The sequence below is a fragment of the Plasmodium gallinaceum genome (genome assembly GCF_900005855.1).
Source record: "Plasmodium gallinaceum strain 8A genome assembly, contig: PGAL8A_v1_65, whole genome shotgun sequence".
NCBI lineage: Eukaryota > Apicomplexa > Aconoidasida > Haemosporida > Plasmodiidae > Plasmodium > Plasmodium gallinaceum.
Window position 1 is genome coordinate 353,277 of NW_021628225.1, and position 12,960 is coordinate 366,236.

Here is a 12,960-nt window from a genome sequence, read left to right on the forward strand (position 1 = left end):
AAAAAAAAAAAAAAAAAAAAGAGATATATTTTCTTATTAGAAATTAGTATTTAATTTAATAAATGTATTATTTAAATTACAAACTTATAATTTTATTTATTTTATTATTTTGTGTGTGTATTTGTGAAATTATGCATGTAAAAAATATTAACTCATGCAATTTACATGTATTTATTAATTTTTTTTAAGTTGAAGAAAATGAAGAATTTAAAAGTGAAAATGAAGATAATGAAAATGAGTTTATTCATAATAAAGAATATATAAACAATGAAGATAATGTAAGAGGTACTTTTTTAAATATAAATGAAGAGGTAGAAAGTGTTCAAGATAAAATGTATAAATTTAAAAAGAATGAAGAAAGCGAAGAAAATGAGGAAAATGACGTATATGAAGAAAATGACGTATATGAAGAAAATGACGTATATGAAGTAAATGAAGGAAATGAAGAAAATGAGGGAAATGAGGGAAATGAGGGAAATGAAGAAAATGAAGAAAATGAAGAAAATGAAGAAAATGAAGAAAATGAAGAAAATGAAGAAAATGAAGAAAATGAAGAAAATGAAGAAAATGAATTATATGAACAAAATGAATTATATGAACAAAATGAACAAAATATAGATGAAATAGTGCATAATAATACAGAAGATGAGATAAAAGATAATGAAGAAGAACAAGAACTTATGAAGGAAAATAAAGAAGATTTGAAACCTGAAGAAAATAAAAATGTTATTTATATTGATAACCAAAATATATACGATAGTACACATCAAGAACGAAATGAAATTACAGAATATTTAGAAAATTATCAAGTTATAAATGAAGAGAATAAAGAAAAAAAAAAGGAAAACGAAGAAAAAGAAAAAGTTAAAGAAGAACGAAAGAATATAGAAATAATTAAACAAGTGAAAAATGAGCTCAAAAAAAAAAATGATGAATTACAAGTAGATGAAAATAATGTAGATGTCAAATGTGAAAAAGAGAAATATGAAAATTCAGTAATACAATCATTGGATCAGAAAAATGTTAATTCATTTGAAGGTATTAATAAAAAGTTTGACCTTCCATCTTTATCTCCTACAGATATACTTATATCGAGAAAGGAAAATGAAAATATGACTATGTATCATTTTAATCCTCAAAAGGTTGGATATAAATATAATAATGGGTTAAAACCATCAGAAGGATACTTATTAATTTATCCACATGTATCAAATAATTCTATGCCACCAAAAATAAAAAAGAAAAAAGTAGGATGTTGTTAATAAAAAGAAAAAAAAAAAAAAAAATTATATAATTGTTCTAATTCCAGAAGTTTTTATGAATATATTAAATAGTACGTATATATGTAATTAATATATTTTTTAGATAAATATATATATTTTTTTTTTTCACTATGTAACTTTATATAATTCCAACAATACAACTTTTTTTTTTTTTTTTTTTTTTTTTTTTTTTTTACATATTTATAAAAGAATATTACTCTCTTTTATTACATCTAAAAGTAATAATTCCTTTATGTAATATTCTTTTTTTTAAATTCATATATTAAAATTATTTTAATTATTTCTATGTAATTTTATATATATTCTTTTTTCTCTATTTTTAATTATATGTTCACATAGTTTATACACACATTAGCATTCATAATGAGATTTATTCTCTTAAACTTTTAAAAATTGTTGTAATTTAATCAAAAATAACAATGAAAAAAGAAAAGAAAAATACACCTATATATAAATGTATAGTTTACAATATTAATATATATCTATAAGGAATTACAAAACTAGATACAAATGAGTCTTACAATTATCAAATTTTATAATTATCTAAAGAAATGATTTATAATATTTACTATCATTAATTAATTTTATTCTATGAAAAAAAAAAAATTAATTGAAATACCAATAAAAACACTCCTATTAAAAGATACAAAAATGAAATATTTCTTTTTAATATATAAAAAATACAAATAACATATCAGATTTATACTTTAAAAAATGTAAAAACGAAAAAAAAAGAAAAAAAATTATGGTTAACAGTATTATAAAAAAAAGAAAGAAAAGGTTATTTTAAAAAGAATATTTAACTTTTCCTTAAGTCCTTAAAAAAAAAAAACAAAACAAAAAGTAAAATATATAAAATAAAATATATAGCTACATATCAATATATTTATAAAAAATTAAAATCGCGAAAAAAAAAAAAATACTTATTTTTGTTTCATAAAAAGAATTTCATTTATTAAGTCTATCTTCTCAATATATTATTTTTTTTTTTTTTTTTTCTGATGATAATTTGTTATATGTTATATTAAAAAAAAAAAAAAAAAAGATCACAAATAAAAATAAATGGAAAAAATTTTCTACAAATGCAGAAATTTTTGGTTTCAATTCTTAATAAAAAAAAAAAAAAAAAAAAAAAAAAATTACTTAAATTATTACACGAAATATTTTCATAACGTATATATTTATATTTGTGATTTGAATGAAAATTTTATAAAATATTTATATTTATAAATTATTTATTATAATAGTAAAAATTTGTAATTAAATTAAGAGAATCTATTCAATAAATTAAAAAAAATAAATATATTAATGTATGAACTTTTTTATAATAAAGAAGAAATAAAAAATAAAATTGTTACAGTATTTTTTTTTTTAAATTAAATTAAAATTAAAGTTTTAATTTTCTAAAAATATTACAAGTATATTAATATATATCTTTCTTTTCCTTTTAATTTGCAAAGGTAAATTATGATAATAAATGATATAATAAATAAAAGAATAAAAGGAAAAATAAAAAAAAGAAATTTTGTATTCTATGTGAATACTAAAAAAAAAAAATTTTTATATATATTTAAAAATTTTATATCAACCATTTGTTATTACGTAACTAATAATCATTATATTAAGAAATATATATATTTTTTCTTTTAATAATTTTACTTAATATTTGTTTATTTTATTTTTAATTTTAATCATTTGATTCTTTTACATTATATATATTCTCAATTTTTTTTATTTGAATTCATTTTTTTTTTCCTTTCATTTTATTTGTATTAACATATATAGATGTATATAAATATATATAAAAATAAATATATATAAATATATAAATATATATATAAATATATATATATAAATATATATTTAAATATGTGTGTGTATATTTTTGTTTTTTTTAGATGTCTATTCATTTGTTAAACAAAAAAGCTGATAGTTTGCGATCAACAAATGTATTGCTTACAAATATGAATGCAAGTAAAGGAATGTATGAAATAATAAAAAGCAATTTGGGTCCTAAAGGAAGTTATAAAATGTTAGTTAGTAGTTCTGGTAGCATTAAAATAACAAAAGATGGAAATGTTTTATTAAATGAAATGATGATACAACATCCTACTGCCAGTATGCTTAGTAGAATATGTTCAAGTATAGATGAAAATTTAGGAGATGGGTCTAGTAGTAATTTAATTGTTGCTACTTCTTTAATATATTTATCAGAAAAATATATATTATATGAAAGTGTCCATCCTCGTATTATTACACAAGGATTTGATACAGTTAAAACTATTTTATTAGATTTATTAGAAACTATGAAGATTCCAATAAATATAGAAGAAAAATTTGATAAAGAGTTATTATATAATGTAGCTAAAACTTGTTTAAGAACAAAATTACCTATTACTTTATCAGATAAATTGGCTGATGATTTAGTAGAAAGTATTAAAATAATTTACAATCCCGAAAAACAAATTGATTTACATATGATTGAAATAATGGATGTAAAAAGAAATATGAGCATAAATACGAAATTAATTAGAGGTATGGTTTTAGATCATGGTTGTAGACATCCAAATATGCCAAATAGATTAACGAAATGTTTTATTTTAGTTTTAAATGTTAGCTTAGAATATGAAAAAAGTGAAGTTTTTTCATCCTTTGTGTATTCAACTGCAGAAGATAGAGATAAATTAGTAGAATCAGAAAGAAAATTTACAGATGATAAAGTAAAAAAAATTATTGAATTAAAAAGAACATTAATAGAAAAGAAATTTAAAGAGACTAATGAAATGTATAATTTTGCTGTTTTTAATCAAAAAGGTATTGATCCGATTAGTTTAGATTTATTAGCCAAAGAAAATATTATGGCTTTAAGAAGAATTAAAAGAAGAAATTTAGAAAGAATTATTTTATGTTGTGGTGGAAATGCATGTAATAATGTTTATGATTTAACAGAAGAAGATGTTGGATATGCTGGATTAGTTTATGAGATTTGTATAAATGATGAAAAATATACATTTATAGAAGAAGTAACAAATCCTAAAAGTTGTTCAATTTTTATTCAAGCTCCAAACGATTATACTATTAAACAAATAAAAGATGCTATTAGAGATGGATTAAGAAGTATAAAAAATGCTATTGAAGATAAATGTGTTCTATCAGGAGCAGGATCTTTTGAAATCATGGCTTATTGTAAATTAAAAGAAGAAGAAAAAAAAATTAAAGGAAAACAGAAATTTGCATTTGATATTTATGCAAATAGCTTATTAAACATACCCAAAATTCTATTAGAAAATAGTGGATTAGATATTCATCAAACATTATTCAATGTAATAGATAAATATAATCAAAATAATACAGAACCATTAGGAGTAGATTTAGATACTGGAGAACCAATAATAGCACACTTAAAAGGTAAAAATAAAAAATATAAAACTAAAAAAGCATTCAATTTTTATTTTTGTTATGTTTTTAATTATTAGAAAAAATAAAACTATACTTTTATTCTTTTTTTTTTTTTTTTTTTTTTTTTTTTTTAATAGGAATATACGATAATTATTGTGTAAAGAAACAGATTTTATCAATAGCAACGGCAATATCTCAACAAATTCTTTTAGTAGATGAAATTATAAGAGCAGGAAAATCAATGGGAGAAGAAAAATAATTTTTTTTTTTTTTTTTTTTTTTCAAAATTTAGCTTTTTATTGTTACTAATAATTTTTTACTTAAATAGCTTTTCATAGTTTATTATTATTATAAATGAAAATTAATAATATTTATATGTATAATTATTTTGTCATTCTATTTTACCCTTTTTTTTTTTTTTTTTTTTTTTTTTTTGCTATTTATAAAAAAAAAAAATAAGAATATAAAATAAATTTATTGTCTATATATATTTTAATTCTTTCATTCTATATTTTATATTATTTTTAAATATATATAAATATATATATATATATATATATATATATATATATATATAGAACGCAAATGATTCTAAAAATAGTTTATTTAAATATATTAAATTTCAATCTTCATTCACCTTATATATTTCCAAAAAAAAAAAAAGAAAAAATCAAGTATTTGAAGTTTTTTTATAAAATTTTAAAATTTAATTAATTAATAATATATATTTTAAAATGCATAGTTTTCTCTTTACAATTATAATAACATTTATTTTTTAATAGATAAAAAAAATAATATTATTTCATTGAATATATATAAAAGATACATATATATAAAAATGGGGTAAATATAATAATGGAATTTGTAATATAAAAAAATGAATATGAAATTTTTATTTATAGATTTAATGAATAATCTAAAATTTCATATTGGAAAAAGATCTTTATATAAAAAATTAGAAAAAACTCTTTAGTATATTTTAGAAAAAAAATACATATTGTAATTATTATTAATAACAATTAAAAAATAATTATAATAATTTACACAAATTATTAATAATATATATATTTGTAAATATATAAAAATGTTCAAAATAATTTAAGGACTTTGTATAATACTAAGATATATTTTTAGATTACTTATAAAATAAATTATAAAAAAAAAAATTTAATATTATTTTAGTCTTTTTTTTTTTTTTTTTTTTTTTTATGAATATTATGATATAATTATTTTCATCAAGTTGAAAAAAACAGTTTTATTTTTTTTAATTTGAATATTTAAATCCCCTTAAATTATCACTTATAGTTGAAAATATATTAATATATTTATAAATATTACTATAGTACTCCAACTAATTTGAGCTAAAAACATGCAAATATTACCTTAAATATTGAATTATTTTTGCTTATATGTTTGGTTTATAAAATATATATATATTTTCTTTAGTTTTTTTTTCACATTTTTACAAATTTTCTCCATATCAATTTCAATGAACTTTTTATATTTTTATTTATAACATCAATTAAAATTAATATTTTATTTTTTTCTCTTTATCTTTTGATAATGCACTCTACCATATCTATATTAATAATATATATATATATTTTTTTTTTACTATATGCTAAAATTTTTTTAGATAATAAACTAAACTTTTGAAAATAAATAAATATGCATACAACTTCTTTCTAATTTAAAGGTTTCATAACTTTACCTTGTTAATTATTTTATCGAGTGGATATTATAGATATTTTCAAAATAATTATAATTATTTATAATTTGAATATATAAATAATTTGATTTATATATATATATATATATATTATAATTTTTTTATTTATAATATTTTTAAAGTAATAGAAGAAAATATTATAAATACTTTAATCAAAAAATAATTTTTTTTTTTTTTTTTTTTTTTTTTATATACATAGCTTTTATAACGACCTAAAGAAAATATAACGTACACATATTTTTTTCAATTCAAGGAATAAGTGAATACACTATATTAAATGTCTGTTTAGCCATAAGTACTTATCATAACTATTTTTAAATTATTTATAAAATTCTAATATATTTAATTATTTTTATTGTACATAATTTTTTTTTTTTTTTTATTTTTATTTTGTTATATTTTCCTTTGTTTACTGTTAATTTTGTTTTTTTAAAAAAATAAAAAAAGTATATTTATGTTTCCAAAGTGGACTATTTAATTTTTTTGTTAAATTGAAAATACAAAAATAAATTGTATTAATCAGTATATATATAAATATATTATTTATCATATTAGTAAGAATGAGTTCTATTAAAGAATTAAAAACTAGCCAAGATTACATGAATAATGAATTAACATATGGAGCACATAATTATGATCCTATTCCAGTTGTTTTAACAAAAGGTGAAGGTATTTTTGTATATGATGTTGAAAATAAAAGATATTATGATTTTTTAAGTTCCTATTCATCAGTTAATCAGGGACATTGTCATCCAGATATATTAAATGCTATGATTAAACAAGCTGAAAAACTAACAATATGTAGTAGAGCATTTTTTAGTGATACTTTAGGATTGTGTGAACGATATCTTGCAAATTTATTTGGTTATGATAAAGTTTTAATGATGAATAGTGGTGCTGAAGCTAATGAGACAGCTTACAAAATATGTAGAAAATGGGGTTATGAAGTTAAAAAAATTCCTGAAAATTCAGCTAAAATTATTGTTTGTACAAATAACTTTTCAGGAAGAACTTTAGGTTGTATATCTGCTTCTACAGATCATATATGTAAAAATAATTTTGGTCCTTTTGTCCCTAATTTTATAAAAGTTGAATATAATAATTTAGTTGAATTAGAAAAAGAATTAAAGGATCCAAATGTTTGTGCCTTTTTTGTAGAACCTATACAAGGAGAAGCAGGTGTTATTATACCTTCAGAAAATTATTTAAGTGGTGTGTATGACTTATGTAAAAAATATAACGTCTTATTTGTAACTGATGAAATTCAAACAGCATTAGGAAGAACTGGTAAAATGTTATGTTCACAACATTCTAATGTAAAACCAGATATAGTTTTACTTGGAAAAGCTTTATCGGGTGGGTATTATCCCATATCAGCCGTTTTAGCAAATAATGATGTGATGCTTGTTTTAAAACCAGGTGAACATGGTTCAACTTATGGTGGTAACCCATTGGCTTCTGCAATATGTATAGCAGCAGTGGAAGTTATTATAAAAGAAAAATTGTGTGAAAATGCAGAAAAATTAGGTCCATATTTTTTGAATTCTTTAAAAAAAGAATTAAAAGAAAGCAAAATTGTTCATGATGTTAGAGGAAAAGGCTTATTTTGTGCAGTTGAATTTAATAATAGTCTAGTTAATGTAAAAGATATATGCATAAAATTAAAAGAAAATGGATTATTAACCAAACCTGTTCACGAAAGAACCATTCGTTTATCACCTCCACTTTGTATTACAAAAGAGCATTTAAATGAATGTGTGCAAATTATTTCTAAAACAATTAAGTGTTTTGATGATCTTATTTAAAAATAAGACTAATTATTTATATTTATTGCATATTATTTTATATATGCAAAAAGGCATTAATAATATCTAATGTAATATGTAACTTAACTTGATTGTTCTTTACTAAATTTTTTTTTTTTTTTTGAAATGTTATTAGTAATTTGTCTTATAAGAATGTATATATAAAATTTTTTTTTTTTTATTGTTAGTATTTTAGATTTTCAGTTTATCTTATTACTTTATTGTTTTTTTTTTTTTTTTTTTTTTTCTTTTTTTTTTTTCTTTTTTTTTCTCTCTCTGTGCTTATTTTTTAGATCCTATTTTACATTTTTTATTTAGGTAAAACATTTAAAAACCATTTTTTTATTTGTTTGCAATGGTGCAAATGTTAATAGAAATGAATTTCATTTTTTTTTTTTTTTTTTTTATTTTTGTATCTGTTTTTTTAATTATCACATTAATTATACGTTGTATTATTAAATCATTACTTCGTCACTCATGTTTTAAATGCGCACATCTTAATTAAAAAAAAATTATGAACTTTAATTTGTTTTATTTGATTTACAAAATTTATCTTAATAATTGTTCTTGGAAAATATACTAATGATTGTTTTATTTATTTATTTTTATATTATTTATTTATTCTTATTTTATTTATTTATTTTTATTTTATTTTGTTTAATTTTTTTTCTTTGGTTATTGTTCCTATAGAAACTCTTCCTTGTAAAAAAATTTTTTTAAAAATATATTATTAATATATAATTAAATATTATTATATTTTTTTGTATAAAAATATAATTAAATTTTTTTTGTATAAAAATATAATTTTTTTTTTTTTTTTTTAAGAAATTACATAAATATGAAAATAACAAAATTTCTAATTGTTAAAAGTTTTTTATATTTTTTTTTATGTATTTTGATATGTGAATTAGTATTCTCATTTTTCGTACATTTTTAAGTTTAATTTAACGTATATAATTTGTTTAGATATATATATATATATTCCTTTTTTTTTGTATTTTATCCTTTTTGATCAATATGAATAACATAACAAATGAAAATTTAAATATACGTGATGATTTAAGTCTTAAAAAAGAAGAAATTAAAAGCATAATTGAAAATGATGATGAAGATATGAATAGTTTTCTTATCCATAAGAAAATAAATTTAACCAAAGAAAAAAATGAAAATATAAAAAATATGAAAAAATTAATTTTAGATCATCCAGATATTTTTGTAAAAAATTCTGTTATTAATAGAGAATTAAAAAAAAATATAGAAGAGAATAAAATACTTTTTAACGATATAAATTTTAATTATGAAAAGATAACAAAATTATTTGAAAGTAGCGATTATATAGATTATATAAATAATTTAAAGTATTCCATAAATGAAGATAATTCAAAAAATAATTATTTAAACAATATTTTAAAAATCCCTTTAATACTTCAAAAAAATAATGAAAAAGAAAATTTACAAGAGTGCATAAAATATATAAAAATGGGTTGTAAAATTAAAACATTTTTATTTACATATTATAATTCTAATTTGGAAAATAAATGCTTAGTTAATTACTTGAAAGATTATGAAAAACACATGAATAAGGAAATTGAAATAACAAGAGAAAATATAAATAATTTAATTATGAAAAATGAAAACATAGATACTTTAAAAAAATACTTAGAATATTTGTTAGATATATATAATTATTATAATATAAGTGTTAGTAAAAAAGAAATAAATAAATACATTAATCAAAACATAAACAAACACAAAATAGAAAATAACAAAGAGGTAATGGATTATTCAGATTCATGTAAAACAGAAGGTAATAAAAATAACATTAATCATTCAGATAGTTTTATAGATAATGGTATTACTGATGAGATTAAAATTAATACAGAATATATTAAAAATGAATTTTTAAGATTAAAACATTATAATATATTAGTATCTATAAGAGAACAATTAGAAAAAAAGAAAAGAAAGAAAAAAAATAATATAAGTGTTTATGAAATAATCAAACTATTTTTAGACAAAATTATAAATTTAAAAAATACATACGAAAAGATATTTAATGTAATAGATACTAATTTATATAGGCACATTATTTTTTTATATTATTTTGCTTTTTCTTTAGTACATATTAAAATAAAACAAAAGAGTAACTTAAATGAAAATATTCATAATGCAAATAAAAGAGATAATAATTTGCTAAATAAACTTAATATGGAAATTCTAAGAGAAACAAGTAATTCCGATAATATTACTGACAAGGAATCTTTAAAAAATAAAGAAAATTATAAAAATATATCTAATAACAAGAATGCATATCAACATGAAAAAAATAATAAAAATAGTGATGGTAAAAATTTAGATAATATATGTTTTACCTCTCATGCATTTGATAATGATAATGCAAAATGTTTTGAATTATCATTAGAAAATGTGATTAATATAGAAAAAAATAAAAAAGACTTAAGTGAGAATAATATAAAAAGGGAATATTTTGATATTTTTACTTCAAAATATCCTTTTTTAAATTTAAATAGTTCTATTTTTAATTATATATATTACTATATTTTTTTCAAAAATGACAAAGAAATTATTAATTTTTGTGATGATGAAAATGAAAAAACAGAAAAAACAAAGGAAGATGAGTTTCAATTTAATGAAAAAATATATGAAAAAGATAATTCAGAGAATATACTAAATCAAAAAAATAAAATAATAAATCATTACGATTTTGTTAACATTTTATATGAAGAGAAAGATAAAAAATACAAAAGAAAAAAACAAAAAAAACAAAAAACCAATCATGAATATAAATATTTTGATTATTACACTTCAATACAAGTTTTAATTCAAAATGAAAAAATTAAAGAATCTGTGTTAGATTTATTTCAATATAGAAATGATAATGTATTTTTATCGATGGAAAAAGAAAATGAAGGTGTTGTAATTTCTATTATATTTCATAACATTTTAAATAAAATATTTATAATATATTTGTACGAGTTTCTTCAAAAAAATAATATATATTTTTATCAAAATATATTATTCTTTGATGAAATAGAAAAGGAAATAAGTAATGAGAATCGAAATATTATTTGTGTGATATCAGAACATATAAAAAATCAAAAAGAGTATTTTCTTAAAAATCATAATGATTTTTTTAAGTTAAATGGAGAAAAAAGAAAAATTGTAGAAGAAAATGATCAAAAATATTATCATGAAAAAATAAATGAAAAACTTAAACACACTTTTTTAATTTCATATTTTTATAATATAATTTTCATCTTAAAAAATATCAAATATTATGTAGATAAATCGTTATTTTATGTAATAATTTATTTGTTTGAAAATTCTTTTAAAAATGTTATTGAAAATTTAATAATAATTTTCTTAGCTAATCAAAATATTTTTTTTAAATCAAAAACATTTCATTTTATAATGGAAATACTTTTTAAAATTATTTTACCTTTCACTTTTTTTTTTCTTTCTAGTATTTTTCAAATTGATGTAACCAGTTCAACGGTTAAATATTAAGACAAAAATAATATACAATAAAAAAAAATATATATATATATATATAATATATTTATATAAATTTACTTTTCTTTTTTTTTCAGGAGAAGATTTTTAAAATATTAGACAATTATGGAATAAATATATAAAATCATAATTTTTATTTCTTTTGTTGTTTTTTTTTTTTTTTTTTCATTTTTTTTTTCAAGTATCATCAGCTTTTTCACTAAAGTAAAAAAAGTAGAAAATCAAATATATAATACTTATATTCTTTTTTAAAAATTAAATAGTAATTTACTTTTCTGTGTTAAAAGAAAAAATTATTTTTATATTTAAAAAAATTAAAAAATAATATTCTTTCTTTTAATTTTTAATATATGAATATTTCATCTTTAAAAAAATACAAATTATGGATATTATTCTTAGAATAATTTTTTTTCCCCTCTTTCATTTCGTTATATGTATCTTATTCTTTTTCTCTTATATAAAAAAATATAAACTTAAAAAAATATGCATTCACAAAGATGCAAAAAAAAAAAAAAAAAGAATAATTATTTCAAAAAACATATATAATTAAATAATTATGATGAACTAAAATTATAAGATAAATAGAAAATATTAATATAGGGTTATTACATAATTAAAATATATCAGCAACGAATTTGTTCTTTCATACTTATATAATAATATTATTTCAAACTGTATAAATAATTGTAAATATATCTTAAAGAAAAAAAAATTTGTGAAAATTTCATTTTTCAGATGTATAAAATTAGAATAGAACTCTATTTATTCATGTATATAAAAAAATATTTTCAATAAAATATTTTTACTTCCCTCTCTCTCTATCATATATATAAATATATATATATATATTAAATTTTTTTAATTATATTTATAATGACTGAATTATTTTAAAAAAAAAAAAAATTAAATTAAATTTGTTCCATTAGAAGTTATATATATTCATATGTTAAAAGAATAATTATTCTTACAAACATAAATATATGGAAATTTGAGTTTATAAAATATATGCACTTAATACAAGAAAGAGAAAAAAAAAAAAAAAAAAAAAAAAAAAAATATAAAAATCATAAATAAAAAAAAAAAACAAAATTTTTTTTATTGAATTTTTTAAAAACGTTACAAAATATTTTTAATATATCATGTGTGTCAAATTATTTAAACAAGAAAACAAAACAAAAAATATAAAAAAAAAAAAAAAAAAAAAAAAAAA

General features: G+C 17.4%; 4 protein-coding genes across 4 annotated transcripts; all 4 read left to right on the forward strand.

Annotated features, from left to right (window-relative positions):
* Positions 1-62: 62 nt before the first annotated feature.
* On the forward strand, positions 63-1,262 carry PGAL8A_00137200 (conserved Plasmodium protein, unknown function; the record flags this gene model as incomplete). Its single annotated transcript, XM_028674905.1, has 2 exons — positions 63-111; positions 190-1,262. 2 exons carry the CDS (start codon positions 63-65, stop codon positions 1,260-1,262), a joined length of 1,122 nt encoding a protein of 373 aa, XP_028526489.1.
* A 1,919-nt stretch (positions 1,263-3,181) lies between these two features.
* Positions 3,182-4,941, forward strand: CCT6 (T-complex protein 1 subunit zeta, putative; the record flags this gene model as incomplete). Its single annotated transcript, XM_028674906.1, has 2 exons — positions 3,182-4,691; positions 4,820-4,941. 2 exons carry the CDS (start codon positions 3,182-3,184, stop codon positions 4,939-4,941), a joined length of 1,632 nt encoding a protein of 543 aa, XP_028526490.1.
* A 2,030-nt stretch (positions 4,942-6,971) lies between these two features.
* Positions 6,972-8,216, forward strand: OAT (ornithine aminotransferase, putative; the record flags this gene model as incomplete). Its single annotated transcript, XM_028674907.1, has 1 exon — positions 6,972-8,216. The coding sequence occupies one exon, from the start codon at positions 6,972-6,974 to the stop codon at positions 8,214-8,216; it is 1,245 nt and encodes a 414-aa protein (XP_028526491.1).
* A 1,017-nt stretch (positions 8,217-9,233) lies between these two features.
* On the forward strand, positions 9,234-11,872 carry PGAL8A_00137500 (conserved Plasmodium protein, unknown function; the record flags this gene model as incomplete). The annotated part of the gene is made up of 2 exons (XM_028674908.1): positions 9,234-11,732; positions 11,828-11,872. The coding sequence occupies 2 exons, from the start codon at positions 9,234-9,236 to the stop codon at positions 11,870-11,872; spliced, it is 2,544 nt and encodes an 847-aa protein (XP_028526492.1).
* Positions 11,873-12,960: the final 1,088 nt, after the last annotated feature.